At 36.3% G+C, this 21175-nt stretch overlaps 1 protein-coding gene across 1 annotated transcript; it reads right to left on the bottom strand.

The window, feature by feature from the left end:
• Positions 1-1285: 1285 nt before the first annotated feature.
• On the bottom strand, positions 1286-21168 carry MDH1 (malate dehydrogenase 1). The gene is made up of 9 exons (XM_023494918.1): positions 20879-21168; positions 14543-14641; positions 12140-12236; positions 9520-9695; positions 7826-7948; positions 4535-4711; positions 3292-3405; positions 2940-3029; positions 1286-1632 (listed from the first exon to the last, which is right to left on the bottom strand). Exons 1-9 carry the CDS (start codon positions 20879-20881, stop codon positions 1507-1509), a joined length of 1005 nt encoding a protein of 334 aa, XP_023350686.1. The 5' UTR covers positions 20882-21168; the 3' UTR covers positions 1286-1506.
• Positions 21169-21175: the final 7 nt, after the last annotated feature.

Raw genomic sequence — 21175 nt, 5'->3', positions numbered from 1 at the left:
TAAGCATAATGCCTATCATAAGGAAGTGAGGATCAAATGAGAAAAGTTCCATGGTGTTAAAGCACTCTATGAATGTTAGCTGTAATGTTAGCACTTAATAAGCTTGATGACTTTGGTTTAGTTACATCTCATTATCTAGATAATTGAAGCAAAATTTGGGGGTTTTAACTCTTAGTTCTCCATTTCACATATATAGCTGAAAAATTAAATGAGAAAGTAGGCTGGAGCAATGCCAGCAGAAAGTGACTGCTAAAATACAATATGATTTAGCTATTGCCACCATAAAAATTCACACAAAAAAATTCCCTATTGTTGAAGGTGGTGACATGTTCTGTATCTGAGATTAGTCAACAGAGTTAAGCAATTGTATCAATGTGCATTATTCAGTAACTAGCCTACTTCCCTTGTTCTTAGAACTAGACAATTCTAAAAGCTGGGAAACAAGAGCTAATTACTGAGTTAGCTTGATTTTTGACAGTTTCTGTCACTTTCTGAGAAACATGATTTCTGGCAACATGTTGAATATGTCCTTAGGATTAGTGCAAGTTTTTACAGAATCGAATAGCACTTTTGCCTTTATCTTGAGCAAATACTCCTGGAGAAGTGGTCTTTGCGTTTTAGTTCTACAAAGGGAATGGCTATTTGCTAAAATACTGGGATGAACTGGGTCACTGTATGTCCTAGTCCCAATAGTGCATGACCGAGATTGACACCAGGAAAAAACAAAAACAAACAAAAAGTCCAACCTCCTTAGGTAATAACTATAAAGGCTGATCAGTCTTGTAAAGACTAAATAAAAATTACATGAAAACCAGGAAAATATGCAAATTTAGGGAACATCTATTAATCAGATATCCTTAAATAATGACTTGTTTCCCAAAAATTTTTATCTGAATATTTCCCTTTTAATGTTAGTTGGGCATAGGAGGCAGAGACTGGTAGTTTCTGGTAGGGCTACAGCTGCTGTGTGTGGCTGATGAACCCCTGAGACTGGGAGGGTGGAGGTGGGATGGTACTACCAGGATGCCTGAAGGGTAAATTGGTCTAGGTTGGAAATGGAGCAAGTTATCCTTCTGTGATGATTAGCAGTGTATTTGGGTGGTTACACTTCTACTCTAGATCCAACAGACGCAATCTCAAACAAACAAAAAAGCAAAAAGAAGAATTAAAATAAAATAAAATCTTCATCCTTTTCCTCTTTGTCTCTAACCCACTGGCTCAATCATCTCCTTTATAAGAAAAAAAAGTGTAAAAGATCTAATTTTAATTCACAAGACAGCCCAAATTAGAGTCGGTCATTTTTATTTAGACTTCATCACTAACATCATTTAATAACATGATGACATGGGAGGCACAAATATGTACCAAGAAGAACACAATCTTTAAATGCATGGTTTTTCATATGTAGTTTGTCAAGTACAGTATCATTATTTGGTACTAAGTTTAAAGATGACATTTATATTCTTCACTTTTTGTGTGTTTTGTAATACCATAATTTTTATCTAGTCAGGCAATGGTAAGAAATTCAAAAGCGGTCTCTTTTTCTTCTGATAATTCCTTTGCAGTGAGATCCATCTTCTCACGGGAAAAATCATTGATAGGGAGACCTTCCACAAATTTCCAGGACTTATTCTGTTAAGAGATGATGATGGCAAGTCAGTAATAGTCAATGATTATACAATATACCTCCCTCTCAGGGTTTTTATGAGGACCACATGAGATAATGTTAATAAAGCATTTAGCAGACTGCCTGGCACCCAGCAGACACATCCACATGCTTATTCCCTTCCCCTTGTTATTCTTTTGATCAGTAGTGGAACTCCCTGTGAGTAATATTCTCTAGCTAGCCTGAAGATTGATACCTGCCCTACACCTTAGAAACTAAGAGTGCTGCCTTGGACACCAAGAGCTTCCCTTCTTTGTTCAGGGTCATGAAGTAAATGTGTCAGAAGCAGGACTTGACCCCAAGAGCACTTGTGCTGTCTCCCCTCCTGAGATGTCTCTGTCTACCATCAGAGCTATGATTACGGCATAGTGGCCAGGCTGCTGGATGTGGGCATCAGTCTGGCTTTCTGGTCTAGTCACTGGACTGCTCTCAGATTCAATTTTTTCATATGGAAAATGAGGATAGTAATAGCACCCACATCACAGGATTCTAAGGGTCAAATGAGGTAAGTTTCATGGAATTAAAGCACTCTATGAATGTTAGCGGTAATTCTATCTCAGTTTTACAGACAAGGAAACGGAGTCTCTCAGGTTGTGACACAGCTAAGATCTGTGCCTCACAGGCCTGTGCTCTGCCCACCACCAGGCTGGGCTGCAGCTAAGACTTACAAACAGTACTGTTCAATAATCCTGCTGCAATTTTCAAAACTTTCAAATTTCCCTTCTCTAGATTTAAAATGGAAAAAGTCAAAATCATAGCGCAGATGTCATTTAACTAGGGACAAAAGAGAGGTTTTCTTTCTTCAAAATCACTGAACTATGTAGGCACCCTGAAGTAGGACAGTTAAATATTAAAATATGCACTGAACTCAAGTAGCATGAGGAGAAAACACTGGATTAACATTTTAAAATTTAAAATAAGTATTTACTTAAGAAATATGTACTCTCCCAACGCTAGTACTGGGACGAATTTGTTGCTACTGTTCAGACTGTGACTGTGATGTGTTGGGAGTCCTTTGAGGGAGCTGCTGAGACAGTGACATGACTCAAAGCTCTCCTGGACTGAGGACAGCCCTCTATCCACTGCACCAAGCTTCCCCTCGCTCTTCTAACTGATTTCCATGGCAGTAATAGAGGTCCCTTGGTATCAAGGCTTAATTTTGATTCACAGTCTGAGGAAAAATCTCTTTCTCAGTTAAAAAAAAAAAATAAGCCACTTCTAGTTAACTTACAACATAGTACAGAGAAACCAGCTCCAGGCCCAAGAAACTTACCTTAATGACAACAGGGAACGAGTAGAGCAAATCATCAGGGATCCCATAGGAATTGCCATCAGAGATGACTCCCATGGAAACAAACTCTCCCTGAAAACAACATGAAAATTTATTGAGATGCAGTGCTAGCTTTCCCCACCTTGAGCCTCACATACCAGTTTATTACATATGCTAATATGACTTGAAACACATTCTTTCTACCCCTATTTCTTTATTAATATATAATCCTGTGGATAATGAAAGAGTATAATATGGAATTGCTATCACTAATTGGTTACTTCTGAGAAATGCAGGTGACAAATATGCAAATAAAGAAAGGCTAACTAGTCTATGGAAATTACTCAATGATTACCTCTGGAGTTCCAAACCAGATATCTCTGACATGGTCACAGATTGCTTTGGCAGCTGACATTGCACTAGACAATTTCCGAGCCTTAATGACAGCTGCGCCACGCTGTTGAACAGTCTGTAGTAGGGAGAAAAATGGATTATTTGCTTGTGCTATTCAGATTTCCTATCTATTTAAAGCTGTCACCCACAAAGCAATGAATCAAATGTAAATAGACACTGTACTATTTAAGGAATGTTAACCAGAAGATACTTGTAAAGATAAGAATCTAGATGTCCCAAAAGAATCTAGATAAAAATCCTACCAACCACACCAAAAAGCACAAGGGTTTGTAAAATCTCATACCAATAATACAACAATAACAACTGGATCTGCCCCAGGGCACCCTCTGCCCTATTGCCTATATGTTTTATGACAACAATGTGAAAGAGTCCTGAGGCGCAGAGAGACTTGACAAGTCCTAGCAAGGTCCACCGAGTCATGATGTTCTTGTAACTGCTACAACTAACTTTGGTAATAACTGAACAGAATGGAGGCAACAGTGAAATCTCATCCATTGTGATAATATATATTTGTAATATTTCACAACTGTGAATTCAGACCAAAAGAAGATAACTCTACAGCTTAGCATGTGAATTCTTTTTTTTCCAGATATCTTGGGACCAGAAATATGATCCAAATTTTCAATGCAATCTGTCACTAAATGAAAGTCCCATGTTCTAAGAATTGGCTCCTAAGTCAACAACAACAAAAAAAAAGCATTTACTTTGTAAAATGATCTCTACCTGGGAGAAAAGAATGGGGAGGGGACACAAAAGAATTGAAGGGATCACATCCCTGCAACAAGACATTGTTACAATCTAGTCAGACAGACCCCAACACAGAGACACAGATGCGTGAGTGCGTGCACACTCACGCGGTGTCTGTCTGTCTGTCTGTCTCTCTCTCTCACACACACACACACACACACACACAACACTATGGAACACAATCAACTAATCAACAAGGGTAAACTAAGGATAAAAAACTGAAAAAATGAAGAATAAAGGATCAGAATTGCTGAGGAAAGCTTTGCCCATAATATACTTCTATTCCAGCACTGATGAGTGAAAAATAAGCTAAATACCCTTCCAATTAAATGAGTGTTCCAATGTATGGTTCATATATTTATAGTCCCCCAATTCTATGAGAGGTAAGTAAAGCATAGGAATCATGATGTATGATATTCCTCATTGGTTTGACTTACCGAGATAAAATCCCCCTTGAGCCAGCTGTCATCCTTTACAGCTTCATAAACACCAACTTCTTTCCCTTGCATGTTAACCTTAGCATGGTTAACATCTGGATACTGAGTGGAGGAGTGGTTTCCCCAGATAATGACATTCTTGACATCATTGGAGGTCAATCCAAGTCGAATAGCAATCTAATTTAATATAAAATATACATTTTAAGGAATTAAGCATTACACATATTTGGAATCTACTTCTAATAAGGACTGAAAGATTTCTGAAGTTTTGAGAGAACATGTAAGCATTTTGCTGAAATCTGAAATCTACCAGTTTTAGTTAGCAGCCTTCACTGTAAGCAGCTTGGTATGTTTTTGGTTTTTGCATAGCACTTTGAGAGATAAATTGATTTAATTAAAAAAAACTACAAGATTAGTGCAAATTCAATTCTGTTTTCTGCTTCAGTACTATACAGTAATAGTTCATAGGATCATAGAGCATACCGGTCCAAATTCATTACTTTCAGACAAAGAAATGGTTTATTCATGGTCACACAATGTAGAGACATAGTAGCCTATGGAGTGGAACTGAGAAGGCCCAGGTCAAGTTGTCCCACATCAACTATGTGACCAGGGCACTCAACCGGCACTTTGTCTAACACTGGAAAAGTTGCAGAGGTGCTGACATACTTAAGTAAAGGGTGTATGCTCAGCAGCAGTTCCTCATACCAAAGAAACCCCAGATCTAGATCCTATCTCTATCTATAATTATAGATTCTAATTCTATGAAAATAAGAACTTCACCTAGAGTGTATATAGCAAGTCAATCAGAAGACAGAAAAAGTTAAGTTCTGATACAATATACTTTAGAGCCAGTATCATGACTAGTTCAATAGGAATGCTTTGGGGACTCATAAGACTTCTTAGCCTCAGTTTCCCCATCTACAGAAGCAGAGGGCTGCTGTAGATATTTCAAAGGGCCCATCTAGCTTCAATATTCTTTGGTTTTACATTTTGAAAGTATGAGAAATCTAGTCTTTTGGAAGAATTGAAAAGACATGATTCCAATCTCCTGAAATATTTGAGCTACACTGATGGGTGTTGACGTTTAGTAAGCAGTGCAGGTACATGTTAACCAAAACGATATTGAACACAATTTTGTATTCTTGATCCTTTATTACCTGGATGCTTTCTACCTATGCTGTCTGTCTTCTTACACATTATTTCTTTCTACACATATTAAAGACCGACCACACTAAAGTATTTGCCTTTCCTCGTGTACAATATTCCCTTTCCCAAAATATCTGCCTTTGTCCAGTGTTCCTCAAAGCTCTCCCCTTTTTACCTCTTATGGAATGCCTGGTTTTTTTCTTTCCTCTCCTCCTCCTCCTCCTCCTCCTCCTCATCATCATCATCACCTTCTCCCTCCCCTCCCCTTTCAGATTTAGGGGTAAGTAATTTGCCCAGAGTCACAAAACTACTACATATCTGCTGTCTGAGGATGTATTTGAACTCAGGTCTTTCTGACTCCAGGGACCAAAATCTATCCACTCTAACACCTAGCGCCCCTCTACCTCCCAGCTTCTTTTTAAACTCTGCTCAAGTGCCCTTTGTTATACAAAGCCTTCCCCTGATTCCCTTATCCAATAAGACTGTCTTCCTCAATCACCTGGTATTGCTTCTGTATATGTTATCTCTCCTGTTAGAATTAAGCTCTGCCAGGGCAAGGCCCTGTTCATACATGTCTTAGCACAGGGCCTCGCAGGAGGAGAAGCTCTTTTAGTGCTTGTAGAGGGATTCTTCTCTTGCCTTTCCCATGTCTATTTGCTCGCATTGCTCCAAATGACTGGGAGAGTGGAAAATCAAGTCTGGTGTCTACTGTCCATATTCTGGATTCACCTTTGTTCCCTGAGATCACAAGCACAGGTAAGTCTGCAAGGACAGCAGAGGCAGGCAGGATGCTGTGAAGGGCAGGGTTTAAAAGGGCTTGCCTTGAAGGTCAACGTGAAGACACCCATTTATAGTTAACTGCTCCCTTGTCATTAGCTCACATTCATAGCTAACTGTTGGGTATTAGCAGTAAAGTAATGATGTAACTGTTACATGGACTCTGTCTAGAAGCTTCTTGGCCAAAAAAACTCCATGCTGTGACTAGGCAGCTGGCTCCTGCTGACAGCCACATGTGCGCAAACCTGTGACTCTGCTAACTACGCATACAGGCACATTCTGGAGATAGTTATTAGGTAACCAAGTCTGGAAAGTTCTTTTAATGTTGAAGCAAAGGTTTCAGTACAGTAATAGTTCATGTGAGAGAAAGGAAATGTTTTTTACTTCCCTTCTCAATGGCTTTTTGTACAATCACAGATAGACTCAGAAGGGACATGGTAGAATGAGTCTGTTCCAGTTGCCCCTTCCCCAGCATTTTACAGACGTGGAAACTGAAACATAGAGGAGTGATGTGTTTTGTCCAGGGGAATAGTTTCTAAGGAAGGATTTGAACCCAACTCTTTTTGACTCCAAGTCCAGTAGTCTATCCCCCACACTGTGCTGTTTAGAAAAATTCCTCTTGGAAAAAGAATGCTTGCATAAGTTCTGACATAATAGGATAAAGAGACATACCCCAAAAAACAGTCCCTTGTCCTAAGGTCTTATTATCCAGTGAAAGAGTACATTCTACCTCCTTTTACCCATTCTCTCAAGGTAACTAGATAGTGCACTGGACTTGGAGTCAGGAAAACCTGGGTTCAAATCTAGCCTTAGACAATGACCAACTGTATAACCTTGGACAAGTCCTTTTATCCAATAGCATGAAAGGGAAATAGGTCCTACATTATTTTCTATTTCAAAAATGAAAATTCTAAGTGTATTCAGCAGATTATGCCTGACCTATAAATCCCTTAAAAAAAAAAAAAAAAAAAAAAAAAGATCAGGGTAGGTTAGAGATGCCAATATTGATCTGGGGACAAGACCATATCAAAGGAAGAAAGCTGAGGAACTACCTGAAATGATGAGAATAAAGCACATCATAAAGAATTTCAGCTAAATTACCTAAAGAGGTAGTAAGTTACTACCATGAAAATGAACAGGCTTATTTACATATACTAAGAAAACTAGTTAGCATTAAATTAAAAAATATAGGTTGCAACATAGAAACAATGAAATACCAGAAATTTTTTTTAACTACTTGACAGTAATGACCTAGAAACGTCACAAAATATTTGGAAAGTTAATATGAAACTCTACTAATGAGATTTTCTAAATTGGAAGGAAGTTAACAAGAGAATGGTTGATGTAGTTCTCAATTCTGCTCACCTGAGACTTAGCTCGGTTGTGATCCAGGCGAGTCAAACAGCTGAAATTCTCCTTGGGTATAGAAGGGGCCATCTTAGAAGCCGTCAGGCAATTGGTGTTGGCTGGATTTCCAACCACCACAACCTGGCAAAAATGGAAAGAATAAGAGGGAAAAGTGATATTATCAATATTTTGATGATTGGAATAGCTTTCTCAGATAATAAAAGTAAACAAGATGGTACAGTGGAGAGAGTTTAGAAGATTCATCTTCCCGAGTTCAAATCTGGACTCAGATTTATTAGCTCTAAGACAATGAATAAGTCATCTAACCTATTTCTTCAGCTGTTAAAATGAAGTGGAGAAGGAAATGAAAAACCATTTCAGGAACTTTTGTCAAGAAAACCCCAAAAGGGATCATGGAGAACTGGACATGACTGAAACAAACACAAAGACTTGCAAAGGAGGCACTCAATCTACCTGTGATACAACAATAAAAAGTTCACAGAAACTAAATGAAATTGATGTGAGTTTGCTATTAGGTTTTCCCCCTGAAAACTGACTTCATTTATCAGTGCTTGGTTTGACACTCAAAAGAAGACTACTATTAATTACCAAGTTATCTTCTGGTTACTAAAGGCTGAGAACTAAGGTCAGCTTCTGGCCATTTTGTATCTCATGTCAGTGGAGAACACTTAACTATGCCTGTCATTCACCCGTCACAAAAAGTGCACTGACATACAGGAGAATCCACATCCCTAAAAGAAAAATGAATCCATGCATAAAACACCATTTCTTGTGACTATTTTACAAGAAATCAAATTATAATCGGTGAATACCTAAATAAGTATCTGGGTGCTATAAAGCCAGGACAGGAAGAGCGGAGATGAGCCTCTTAATGACAGTGCTGGTCTCTTAGTAGTCTCAATTTAATAAAGCAATCTGAAATGATACTCTTCTTTACAAGTCTGCTGCCATTTGTCCCTCCCTCACCCCCAAAGAATATTAATTACAGCCCTCAAAGAGTTAGGAAATGAGAAAAAAGAACTTTTCAGAAGTTCAAAGGAGGAATTCAGAAGGCAAATTAGCTTAATTAAATGTCATATGGAACAACTACTTTTAGTTTTTTGGGAGGAAATATTTTAATATACTTGAGACACAATGAAACTTCAAATCAGAGAGCATGCTTTGAAAAAAATAAGTTATATGAACCAGAAAGTCCTTTTTCTTGCTTTAGTAAGCAGAGTACGGCAAACTTAGCTTAATGTTTGTTTAGTGATCAAGGCTCTCACAGACCATTAGGTTAATTCCTGGACATGGCTAATGATGATGCAATGAAAGGTGTCATTTGTGTTCTCTCATGACACATCCTAGGAAAGTTACATTTTCAAACAAACAATGATGACATGTTTGCTTTCTTGAAATCTGCCACATGATTTTAAAAGACACTATACATCTCCTGGAACCTTTGTAAATGGATTTCCCCAACTTGATGAAAATCAAAGTGAAAAAGAAATAGTGTATTAAAAAAAAAATTAGAATACATTTGAATATTGCAACTGTATTTTACTAATCCACTGGGCAACATAAAGGCAAGTTGTTGGGAACATCTTCAAAAAATATTTCTATCTATTTTGCTGAAAGCAAGATGCTTCAAGCTAAAAAAAAAAAAAAAAAAAAAAAAAAAAAAAAAAAAAAAAAAAGATGCAGTCAGTCACCTTAACAGACTTTTTGGCATATTTCTCCAAAGCCTGTCCCTGGGATTTGAAAATCTTCACATTTGCCTTAAGCAAATCCTTTCTCTCCATGCCTTCCTTCCTTGGCATTGAGCCAACCAAAATTGCCACATCCAGGTCTTTGAAGGCAACCTCTTCTTTATCTGTTGCAATGACCTCTGTGAGTATGATAAAACAAAAAGGAAAGCTCATTAGAAACTAACATCTATGGGATTTTATGGGAAGAGAATCTACCCTCACTTTTGCAACACTTTCATTTTACTATCATGCACTGGTTGGCTACAGAGGGATATAAGAATATGGGGAAAAAAAGACAGGACTCAGAAAATTGGACTTTCTATCCTTAAAATTAAAAAAAAAAAAATCTTCTAATTTATGCCTTCCATCACCTTGACCTTTCACATTCTCTCTTTTCTCCTTCTCTTCCCTCATCCTCCCCACCTAGCCTTTCACTAACAATCCCTGTTTCCAAATGGAGGTATGGATATGGCAAGGGGCATGCAGGATAATCTATTGGGATATGTGAAGAAACAATTAGCACTGAAATAAATCCAAATGATCAACTAGCAGTCACTAGTACTCTTCTCCTTGGGGTGAAGATAGGGGGCCATCTTGGGCCTGCCAACTCGTTCTTCATCTTTTCATCTATCTACCTCAGCAGTTTCTGGCCTTGGCCAATCTGTCTCCCCTCTCCTACATCCTATGAAACTACAGTAGATGCCTCTTAAATCCCTCAATTCAGGCAAAAACGTTTTTTGTACTATAAATGAAATAATTTTTTTGTTTCATCTTTATTTCATTCTTTTACAGTATCTACATACAATGTTACAGTAGACTTTATGGGAGTTATGTCTGGGGCATAAGCTCAAAGAAATTTTGAGACCAATGATTTATGCTTGTTCTTTCTCCTCTCACCTCATCAATTTTTTTTAGCCTTCCTAATAACTGGTTTCTAACCACAAAATTGTACTGAAAGCATTTCCAGCAATTATCAATAATTTTGGCTGTTAATTTCAGTGGACTTGTTTCATTCTTCATACCCCTAGATTTTTCTGCTTTGATACTACTGACCACACTTTGTTCCTATGAAACCCCCTCTCCTGATTCTGACCATCCCACTCAGTCTCCTTTACTTATTTCAAATCCTGCTCCCACTCACTAAGTGTAGGTTTCCCCTAGAGCTCTCTTTTCTTCACATTCTTTTTAAACAATCTTATCAATTCCCATGAATTCAATTCAATTATTGTTATCCACATGATTTTTAAATCTATACATACATGGCACAAACTTCATTCCTGAAATCTAGCCCCTAAAGGCTCAAGGCCTAACAGACACTTCCACCTGTCAGTAGCTTAAAACTCATATGGCCAAAAATGGAATCCATTTTCTTTCCCCTCATTCCCACTCAAATGTCTTCCAGTCATCCAAGCTTAGAAACGTGGGAGGCATTTTTGCTTTCCTCTGCCCTATAAATCTAGTCAATTTAATACATAGAATATATTTTGAACTTGTTCCTTTCTCTCCAATCATGTCCAATACTCATCTGTTTCATTCCACGTTCTCTCCTTGTAAACTAACCTCAAAAACTACTGCCAAGATCCTTAAGCACAATTCTGACCCCACCAATCTTCTATTCAAATACTCTCTATCACCTCAGTGGTAAAATGTGAATTTCTTAGCCTGACACTCAAAAGCATCTACTCTGTGGTAGAGAAGCAATATGCATTTATGGTGGAAGTACCCATCTTACAAAATTAGATCCTTGAAGTATCAGAGTAAATGATATCACTTTGGCAAACATTTATAAAGCACCCATTAAAAAAACCTCTGCCTTCAAGGAGCTTACATTTATCAAAGGGATAAAGCATGTCCTCAGATAATCTGGATACAAAGGAATAAAGAAGGTAATGTCACTGACAATGGCAGAAATGAGGAGGGCAGCTTGTGCACAGAGCCAGGGGACAATGTTACAACTGGAGTACAGTTAATGCTCTAGAGCATGGGTCCTCAAACTTAAAATAGGGGGTCAGTTCACTGTCCCTCAGACTGTTGGAGGGCCAGACTATAGTAAACACAAAAACTTTGTTTTGTGGGCCTTTAAATAAAGAAACCTCATAGCCCTGGGTAAGGGGGATAAATATCCTCAGCTGTTGCATCTGGCCCGTGGGCCGTAGTTTGAGGACCCTTGCTCTAGAGTCTGGACTGACTATTGAATTTTTAAAGGAATGGTGAAATAAGGCTGGAATGATGAACCTGGAGCCATAGTGCAGAGGGTTTCTCTTCTGTCTTTGTATCCCCAGTACCTGGAAACTGATCACTGCTTAATAAACGATTAAATGGATTCTGTGGCTTTTCTTTTCTTTTCTAGCAAATGAGGGAATTCAATGATAAAATCACTCCTAGTTCTGATATTATTGATTGCTCCTATCATTGATGCATTCTGATTAGAACCCTTTAGCAGTCTGTTCATTTTGTATATAATCTAGTACTATTTTGAGATCAAACACTTTAGTAAAAAACTAAGGTAATTTGTTTTGAATTTGAATTTGTTTTGAAATAGATACAGTTCTACTACAGAGATACTTTGTGTCCAGGTACTGACCTTTCAGAAGTGGAAGAGCACAGTCTTGCAGTTCCATTACTACTCCCTCCAGCACACCCATCATGGGGGTGATATCCAGCAAGACAAGAACAAGAGCCTAGCAAACAAAAAAGAAAGTACTCTAATGTTTGTTACACTCTGGTAAAATAATGACAACAAATGTTTTTGCATACAAATTTAAGTCCTATGCTCCACACTCATCAATTTTTCTAGTTAGTCTATAATAAAGTATTCCTCAAAACAAACTTAACAGTTTAATTGGCTTAGTCCAAATACAAATATGTCATTTCACTGAATTATATAGTCATAACAATTCATAGGGTAATATCTTTGTTTCAACTATGGATAAGGACTTTTTAAAAATCTGACACAGATTGGAGGGGGCATATCTGGAGAAATGATTCAGAAAAAAAAAATCCAATGTCCAGAATCTATTAAAAACAAACAAACTTGATGTTTATTAGGTTAACAATACATATCTCCTATGGAATAATGGCTAATGGATATTAAGACAATTAATGAAGGAAAAGCACAGATCTTTATTAACAGTATGAAACTCAAACATCCTAATAATCAGAGAAATGCAAATCAGGACAATTACTTTACACCCACTAAAGTGGCAAAAATAGCAATAAAGTGATTAAAATCTCATCTTGGCAGGGTTTTGGGAGAAGCATGAATTCTGATATAGTGTTAGTGGGCTGCAGACTAGAACAAATATTTTGGAAAGTAATAAAATAATTTGCAATAAGACTTAGAAAACTGATCATACATTTTGACCAAGCTCACTTGTTGCTGAGACTGTATTCCAAAGACAACATACAAGGTTCAATCTGTGCAAAAGTATTCATATTTGCTCCATTTGCAACTGAAAGCCTAAAAACCAATTCATAGGCCCAACTATTACAGAATAACTGAAAAACATTATATGTTAATGGAATGTTATCAAGTCATAAAAAGATCCATATGAAGTAAAAAGTTATGTGAGGTGACAAAAAATAAAATTAAAACTAGACCTGCTTATTACAGTAACTACTTAAAAAGGAAAAAAGTCATGGAAGAAAAATAAGTCACAGAATTTCAAGTGGATTTTGAAAAAACAAAGAGAACTTATCACCCTATTGATTGAATTTTTTCAGTTCCAACCTAGTGAATTTAGGGAAGATTTTCCCTCTTATTTTGATTTTTTTTGGGGGGGGGGTAGTTGGGAGATTCTGAATATTATTAAATTTCAAAACTTTTTTTTTAAGATACATGTTGCTCCAGACAATAATGCAAAAGAACATTTGAGTAAAAACAGCAGAAACTCTTAATTTAGCTCTTGGGGAGAATAAAGATACTGAAATCTTAATTTGTCATGCTTCCTGTTCAATCAATGCTTTGCACTTACAATGAACTGAGTTTCTCTAAAGTCGTAAACTTATATATGCATATATATTCCAATGAAATGCTTTTGAATAGGTTTCTGGGATATACTAATGTGTGGTGATGAATTCTGAATTACAAGTTTTCCTGTAGTAGTTATTTTATCCTTTCCCAAACTCAGATGTCTTTGATGTTTTCAGAACATGGGAGGAAATGGCGTTACATGAGTGTGGTTCTGATGCATACATGTCTAGCCTTACGGTATCCCAAAAGAATTAGATTATTTAGTTCTATCCACACATATATAAGTATGCACTTTCTAGAACATGATACTTTCTGATACTTTTTCACATAGAGGTGAAATAAGTCTGTTTAGGATATACAATAACAAAGACCAAAAGTTACAATATAGGAAAACAATGTTTCATTACTCCTTGCAGTCTGAAATTTACAATGAAACACATTTACCTCCATTACAACAATATTTCAAAAGTAATTTGGCCATGAGGAGGCTAAAACATTTGTAGAAGTTACTAAACATTTTAAACTTTAGACTTGTGAACCACTCAAGGTTCCCATTTAGCAATTTTATAAAAGCAAATTCTTACCTAATGAGTGAATTAGCTGTTTTCTCTCTTATTGCTAATGCCTAATGCAAAAAGTATACACAAGGTAGGGGCAACTGGTTAATAACAATAGCTTCAATTTACATAGTCCTTTACAGTGTACATCATTATATTTCATTAGAAGGAAAGAGCAAGAGAACAGTCAGGAGACATGGGTTTTAAATCAAATCCTTACAATTTATTAACTGTAACACAGAACCAATCACTCTATTACCTTTAGACTCAGTTTTCTCACCTATAAATTGAAGTTCCTACTTATTTTACTTGGACCTCTTAGAGCTGAAACTTTAAAATCCTAAAGGGCTATATATGCCCATAAGGATTGTGTCCTCAAAAAAATTAAGGAAGAGTAAAGCCAAGTAGAAACAGTTTGATAGAACTTGATTAAATAAAATTGGTTAAGTAGTCTTACCTGGTCTTTCCCAAAGACATCTCCCTTAGCAATACTGTAAAGAAGAGAGTATGCAATTTGACCAGCTGCTCCAGTTACCAAAACTCTGACAGGTTCACCCTTAAAAAAAAAAAACAAAACCACAAATTATATTTCAGTTAATGATACTTTACCCTAGTGATACTACATATTCAATCTTTTATAACCATCATTATATACTCATATGTACAGGTATTTTATATGTCTTTGTGAGCATACATAGTAATAGATGCTATTATAATCTTAATGCTTATTAGACTGAAATTTCATTAAATATATCATGAAAGATTATATACAATTCAAAGGATTTTTAGTGGAACATTTAAGCTTTATATCACTTAATTTTCAAGCAGAATTTCTCCCATGGTAGAACAGGATACCTTCCACTTTTGTGAAAGAAGGAAAACAGACTTGCATGTTTGCTTGGAATACTATTGTAAAAAAAGTGTTAGGAAGTGGTTGCTGAAGACTTACATGGTGCTATTGCCTCCTATAGTATGATCTGAAAGCTAAAGGTTACCAGAGACAAAATTCCTACCTCTGTTACTGCACTGGAAACACTAGGTTACTTGCACAGACAGGTTTTAATGAAAATAATTCCCATTTTCTTCAATGGCTCTTATCAGTTTTCATAGGTTCAAGATTATTTATGACAATCAATTAGCTAGTAGAAATTGGATGCTGAAAACTAAATTTTGTATTTTCTCCTGATAATTTTACAGCTCAGAAAGGGATATTATCATCCCCATTTTACAGCTGAGGAATCCGAGGCAGACAGAAGTTAAAAGATTTGTCCAAGATCACATAGCTAGTGTCTGAGGCTAGATTTGAACTCAGTTCTTAATGATTCCAAGCTCAGCAATCTAGTCACTAAATCATCTAGTTGCCTCTTTGTGAAAACAGGAAAAGAACAATATTATATATAATATAAACAAACATCATCATATATAGAGATATTATCATGTAACTTAAGTCCTTATGAAAACAATCTAATATACCGTTCTTATTCAAAGATGATCCATGAATAGCCTATGTACTTCAATGTTTTTAGTAATAATCATGAATCTCTACTGATATATATTCTCTCTGGTCTGGTTCCTTTTCTGAAATAAGGCACCCATTTAGAAAAATTGTATTAGAAGTGCCATCTGTGGTCATATAACAGGGTGGCACACATAGAATCCCAAACATATTCTCATTACTATAATATTCTAACCATGGGTTGGGAAGGAGTTCTGCTCTATTCTACTTTGCTGTAAATTCTGATGGAAAGATACTGAAAATCTTAATTGTTTATGCATTTTTAAAAATGGTTCTCAAACTTATTAAAGACCAGGAATTTCTTATCTCAAATGAAAATCTAGAAAAAGACTTTTCCCTTGAATTTTCTCAGGCCTTCACACTTCCACAATAAATAAAGCAAATGATAGGTATTATATTCCTGAATAAGATACATTATACACATTAATATTAAGATACATTAATCTTTTTCAAACTGTCATCCATATTCTCACTTCCTTCCATATATCCACTTCCTAGATTGGAATCATTTGTGATTTACTCAGCACGGGGAAGCTCACTGCCCGGAGAGGGATCTCCAGAGATGAGAATTCTACAGTGATTTATTAGGTAAGTGCTAAAGTGGGGCCTAAGTTATAAAAAGAGGTAAAATAACTTGTTCCAGGTGAAAAGCTGGACGAGAGGGTAGAGTTCAAAACAGAGTCTTAACCTAATCTCTCCTTAAGCCTTCCAAATTTTGAAAAATGTGACATTTCTATTCCTGAAACAGAGTGACTATATCATTTCATTTATATTATTGGTCTCTGAATTAAGAATCTGAATCAAGCTGAATTAGGATTGAGGAATCAAGAAGAGATCTGATGGCTCTTGCCAATCTCTTGTACTTCCCTAAATGCTACATTCCAGAAAGAATTTGGGTAGAATGGAAGAGAAAAATCTAAATGATAATTTTGTGAAAATCATAATTAAGCAAACAACAAACCTCTGATAAAAAATGAAAATTGTTATTTTAAAATGTTTGTAATTAGAATAGATTTACCGTTTATGAAAATAATGATTTCTAATCTGCAACAAGTAGAAGAGGATGAGCTTAAGAGAATCATAAAGTTTCTAGTTCTGACCCCATAACTTTAATACTGGGGTGATCTTGGACAACTCAACTAATTTCTCTGGGTGTCAAATTTCCTTACCCATCAAATGATTCAATTGGACTAGATCAGTAGTCTTCAAGCTCTTTGATGTCAGGACCCCTGAGGTCTATTTAAATTATTGAGGACATCCATCCCCAAGAGCTCTTTTGTTTATGTGCTAAAAGTATTTGCCATATTAGCAATGAAAATGTTTTTGACTAGGTACCCTCTAGAAGGGATTTGAGGAGCACTAATACTGGCTGGACTATATAACTTAAGAACCATCATTCCAGATGATTTCAAAGGTTCCTCTTAAAGCAAAATGGTTCTAGAATATTGAGTGTGGAGATATACACATGAATTAAAAGATTGAGAAATCTGGGATTCATGATAGAGCTTGGGCTATAACTGCTAGTAATTCAAGATTCCCAGATGAAGTGTAATTCTGCTAAAGGCAGATAGATGGCATAGAGTATAGAGGCTGAGATCTGTGGGACACTTGGGGCAGGTCACTTAATTTTAATCTCTCTTCACCTTAGTTTCCTTAATTGCAAAATGGGGAAAACACCACCTATTGTACAGGATTGTTGTGAGGATTAAATGAGATAACATTTGAAAAAGTACTAGTATAGTGCCTGGCACACAGTGGATACAGTATAAATGCTTACTGCCTTTCTCCATCAAAACTTAAAAAATGTTCACATTATGAAAGAATTAGAAGTACTCTAATGAACAGGGACTTAATGCTTATCAAGCGCCAAGTTATCCACTAAGGGTTTTTGTAGCACTTAGTTACTGAGAAACCAATCTTGATAGGTAAGGATATTATATATTTCAATAAGCAAATAAAATTTAAAAAATTATATGTTCCATTCTAACAGAGGATGAGAGCGTTAAATTATAAATTCAGACAGATTATTAGAGACTGAATAATAAAGCTAAATTTAACAAGGTCACATGCTGTGAGTATGGATCAAAACTTTAGTACTTGGCACTGAAGGGATCTGTCCTAATTCTACTTCAGACAGCTTTCTTATTTTTGTCTTTGGGCAAATTATTTTAACAGAGATACAAGTATATTTCAGTATGAAAAAAACCCTAGAGATCATATGGTATAACTTTTTTTACAGATATGAAACTACTTGTTCAAGGTCACAGAATTAGATAGAGGATCTTTTATTCTGAGAGATCATTTATTTTAACCCCTTTAATTTTATAGGTGAGGTAACAGGGTTAACAGGGATGGCTGTTTTAACACAGCTTGGGTAGGTGGCAGAGCAAGGATTTGAACTTATATTCTTTGCATCTTCACCTAGGACTCTTTTCCTCTGTCACACACCAGCAAGAACAAGAATGAAGCAGAGCCAGGTCTCAAATCTAGAACCTCTAAATAACTCCGAATCTGGTAGTCTCTCAAATGTCACTTAGTTTAACCTCCTCTTTTTACAAACTGGTAAAATGAGGCTCCAAGAAGTTGCATAAGACTATACTGGGATACTAGAATGAGGAGTCAAATGCTTACTGGTTGATACTTATTAGTCATTCAAAAACTGGTTTGAATAAAAAAGTTGGGTCAAATTTATTTACTCTGAATGTTTCACCATTTTCAGAAAATTCTAATATCTGATTTTTCATTTCCTGCATAATTTCATGGTATATCAATTCCTCTTTCTGATTTAGGCAATTGAAAGTGACCGTTTACAAAATATTTGACAATCTGTTGGCTTAAAAAATTTTTATGACAAATTTCAGTTTTCAAGGCGAGTATGGCTAAGAATTGGTAACAAAATTGACCATATGCTCTTGTTTAATATCATTTTTCTTAAAAAATAGGGATCCAAGCTGCATTTGAACAATTTAATAATAATGCACAGTAAAATTTCCATTGTTGTCACTTCAAAATAGTTTGAGTTCTTAGTTATAAAACCAAATAGAAAGATCTTTTAATCTTTCCATTAATCCAATTTGATAAAATATAACATATACAATATATTCCCAATTTGACAAAAGTTGTATAAGTACTATCATAAGTTTTGAAGAAAAAGTAAAATAAGATTAAAAAAAGAAAACAGAGTTGATATTCTTTTCATTTTCTTTTGGTCAGTAGCAGAACACAGCACAAATAATAGTAATCTATCTGGGCATTCTTCCATGATTTAAATTAAGAATGCCTTTCTGTATTTAGCATGGAACTCATGACCTTCCTTGGAATGTAGGCAATATTCATTTTTGTTTTTATAAAAATATATCCTTAAGGACAGGTTTGTGGCCCCTGAAGCTAACAGGCCAACAATGTGTTCCTATGATAAATATCCCTTTCTTCCCAATTATCTTCAGGTTTTCTTTGAAAGTACCCAAAACAACAAGCAATTTCATTTGTACTTTCTTTCATCTTACTCCTTTTCTGTTTGAGCCACAAATAGGTACCAACAACACATTTCCTCTTTAAATAAATTCAATTATGAATTGTGTACAAAACTTGTTTGGTTCCTTTTTTTCCACTAAGTTCTCTTCATGCATTATCTTGAACTGCACAATTAAATCATGTGAGATCTAGCTACAGTTCTGAAAATTACCCATTTTCCACAGTATTTTTGTGGGGGGTATAGAATATAGTATGGATTTGGAGTTAAAGGATTCTGGGTTCAAATCCCAGATCTGATACTTAGATGATCTTAAGCAAATCACTTTACTTCCTTAGTCTCTGTTTCCATCTTAAATTGAAGAGAGTTAAACTACATTTTGACGGTCCTTTCAACTATATTTTCTTTGCTTTATCTCTGCACCAGAATGACCTTCAAGGAATTAAACACTGCATTGTTCCACTGATATATTTGCAAGGAATTAGGTTAATAAATTTCTGTATATTTAGATTTTTTTGTACTTATAAAAGGACCCTAGCGATTGGAATCTTTCAATTCCAAAGGAATTGTCTTTTCTTTTCCTTTTCTTCTATTAAAATAAAAATATCATTTGCACAACAGTTTTCTTCAGTCTTGAGTACCAGACCAAAGAGTAAGTCTGTCATTAGTAGCTATATGACCTTGGGATAAGTTACAAAATCACCCTCAAGTTTTCTCATCTATAAAATGAATAGTTAAATAATCACTAAAATCCCCATTATTCTCAAATTTTATAATTCTATATTACTTGACAATAAAAATTATTTCTATAATAAATTCCTTCAATCAATTACTGAAATGAATATCACCATATCAATCACTTAGGATGTTCAATCTGACAATGGAAGTAGGAATTTTAGGTTTAGTTCTATAACTAATATCAGGAACTCCATTTTCTGTTAGGACTCCATCACCCAGAGGAGCATGCAGATCAGACGACGTCAGACTAACATCGACTCCTTCCCCGCCCTTTGTCCTTCCATCAGAAGAAACCACAGCTCAAGATCTTGTAAGATTAGAGGGCATCGAATTTAAAACATGTTTCTTCCAGATTTGTAACAAACGGGTCGTCGACAGCATATGTATCTCCTCCTTAGAAAGTGATATTAAGAATCCAATACATGTCCTAGACTTATACAAATTAAGACACCGGAACATAATTCTGGTTACATTTGTGAAATCAGATATGGCTGAACGTTTCCACCCACAAATGTAGATCTTAATTTGGGGCACCTGGAAGCGCCACTTTCACAACCACTTTCTCAGTTTGTGAAGCCAAAGATTTCCCACAGGAACAGACTCCCTCGCCTTTATCAAAATTACAGAAATAAAATAAAACTATAAGAGTAAAGGACACGGGCAAATCTTCCCTTTTGGCAGGCTGGATTTTTAAACTGTGTCCAAAGGGTGGGGTTTGGTAGCATAACCTTCAGTCATTTCTTGTAGATCATCACTGCAGTATCCTAAGACGAATGAAAATGCACACCTGGTGGGAAGGGGTCCCAGGTAACGAGAGAGTCCCTCACCCCGAGAAGCCTTCCTCCAGGTGTGTGTATGGGAAATCCTTTCTCAAGCATAGCCATTTAAATGGTCTTAAGAAAATGACCTCAAGATCTCCAAGGTTTAAGCTTCCGAGGTGGGGAAAAGAGCAGAGACCTTGCACAGCTGTCTCCCCCCTGCTTATGTTTCAAGGCCAACCAGGCCTGAAGCGCCGCTATCAGTAATACTAAGAGCTAACAGGGGAGGCCAAGGGCCTGGACACTTACCATGTCTGAAGCTGGACAACTTCGGCGACCGACGGCTAGACTAACCTACTGCCAACCACACGGGTCACCTCTAACTGCAGCTGCACGCAAGCAAGAGGACAAGAAATATTAGCCGGAAGGAGGAGCGAATCCCAGTTGCCAGGGCCTCTGGGTGTGTAGTTTTTCGCTATCTTTATGCTGTCCCAGTCCGGTAGCATTTCATTTAGCTTTCGGACTACAATTCCCGAAAGGCATAGCGCTTATATTTTGGCTGTTCTACCTGCGCTGTTCATTTCAGAGCCAAATAGTCCCCCCCTG

The sequence above is a fragment of the Sarcophilus harrisii genome, chromosome 2 (genome assembly GCF_902635505.1).
Source record: "Sarcophilus harrisii chromosome 2, mSarHar1.11, whole genome shotgun sequence".
NCBI lineage: Eukaryota > Metazoa > Chordata > Mammalia > Dasyuromorphia > Dasyuridae > Sarcophilus > Sarcophilus harrisii.
The sequence above is the reverse complement of the archived record's forward strand: the minus strand, read 5'-3'. Positions and strand labels throughout refer to the sequence as shown.

What these genes read in the sequence shown, in the direction of transcription:
- MDH1 (XM_023494918.1), bottom strand. An exon ending in ATGTCTTTGGGAAAGACCAG is followed by an intron (nt 12,237 to 14,542) that starts GTAAGACTACTT and finishes TTTGTTTGCTAG; the next exon opens with GCTCTTGTTCTTGTCTTGCT. An exon ending in ACAACCGAGCTAAGTCTCAG is followed by an intron (nt 4,712 to 7,825) that starts GTGAGCAGAATT and finishes ATATTAAATTAG; the next exon opens with ATTGCTATTCGACTTGGATT.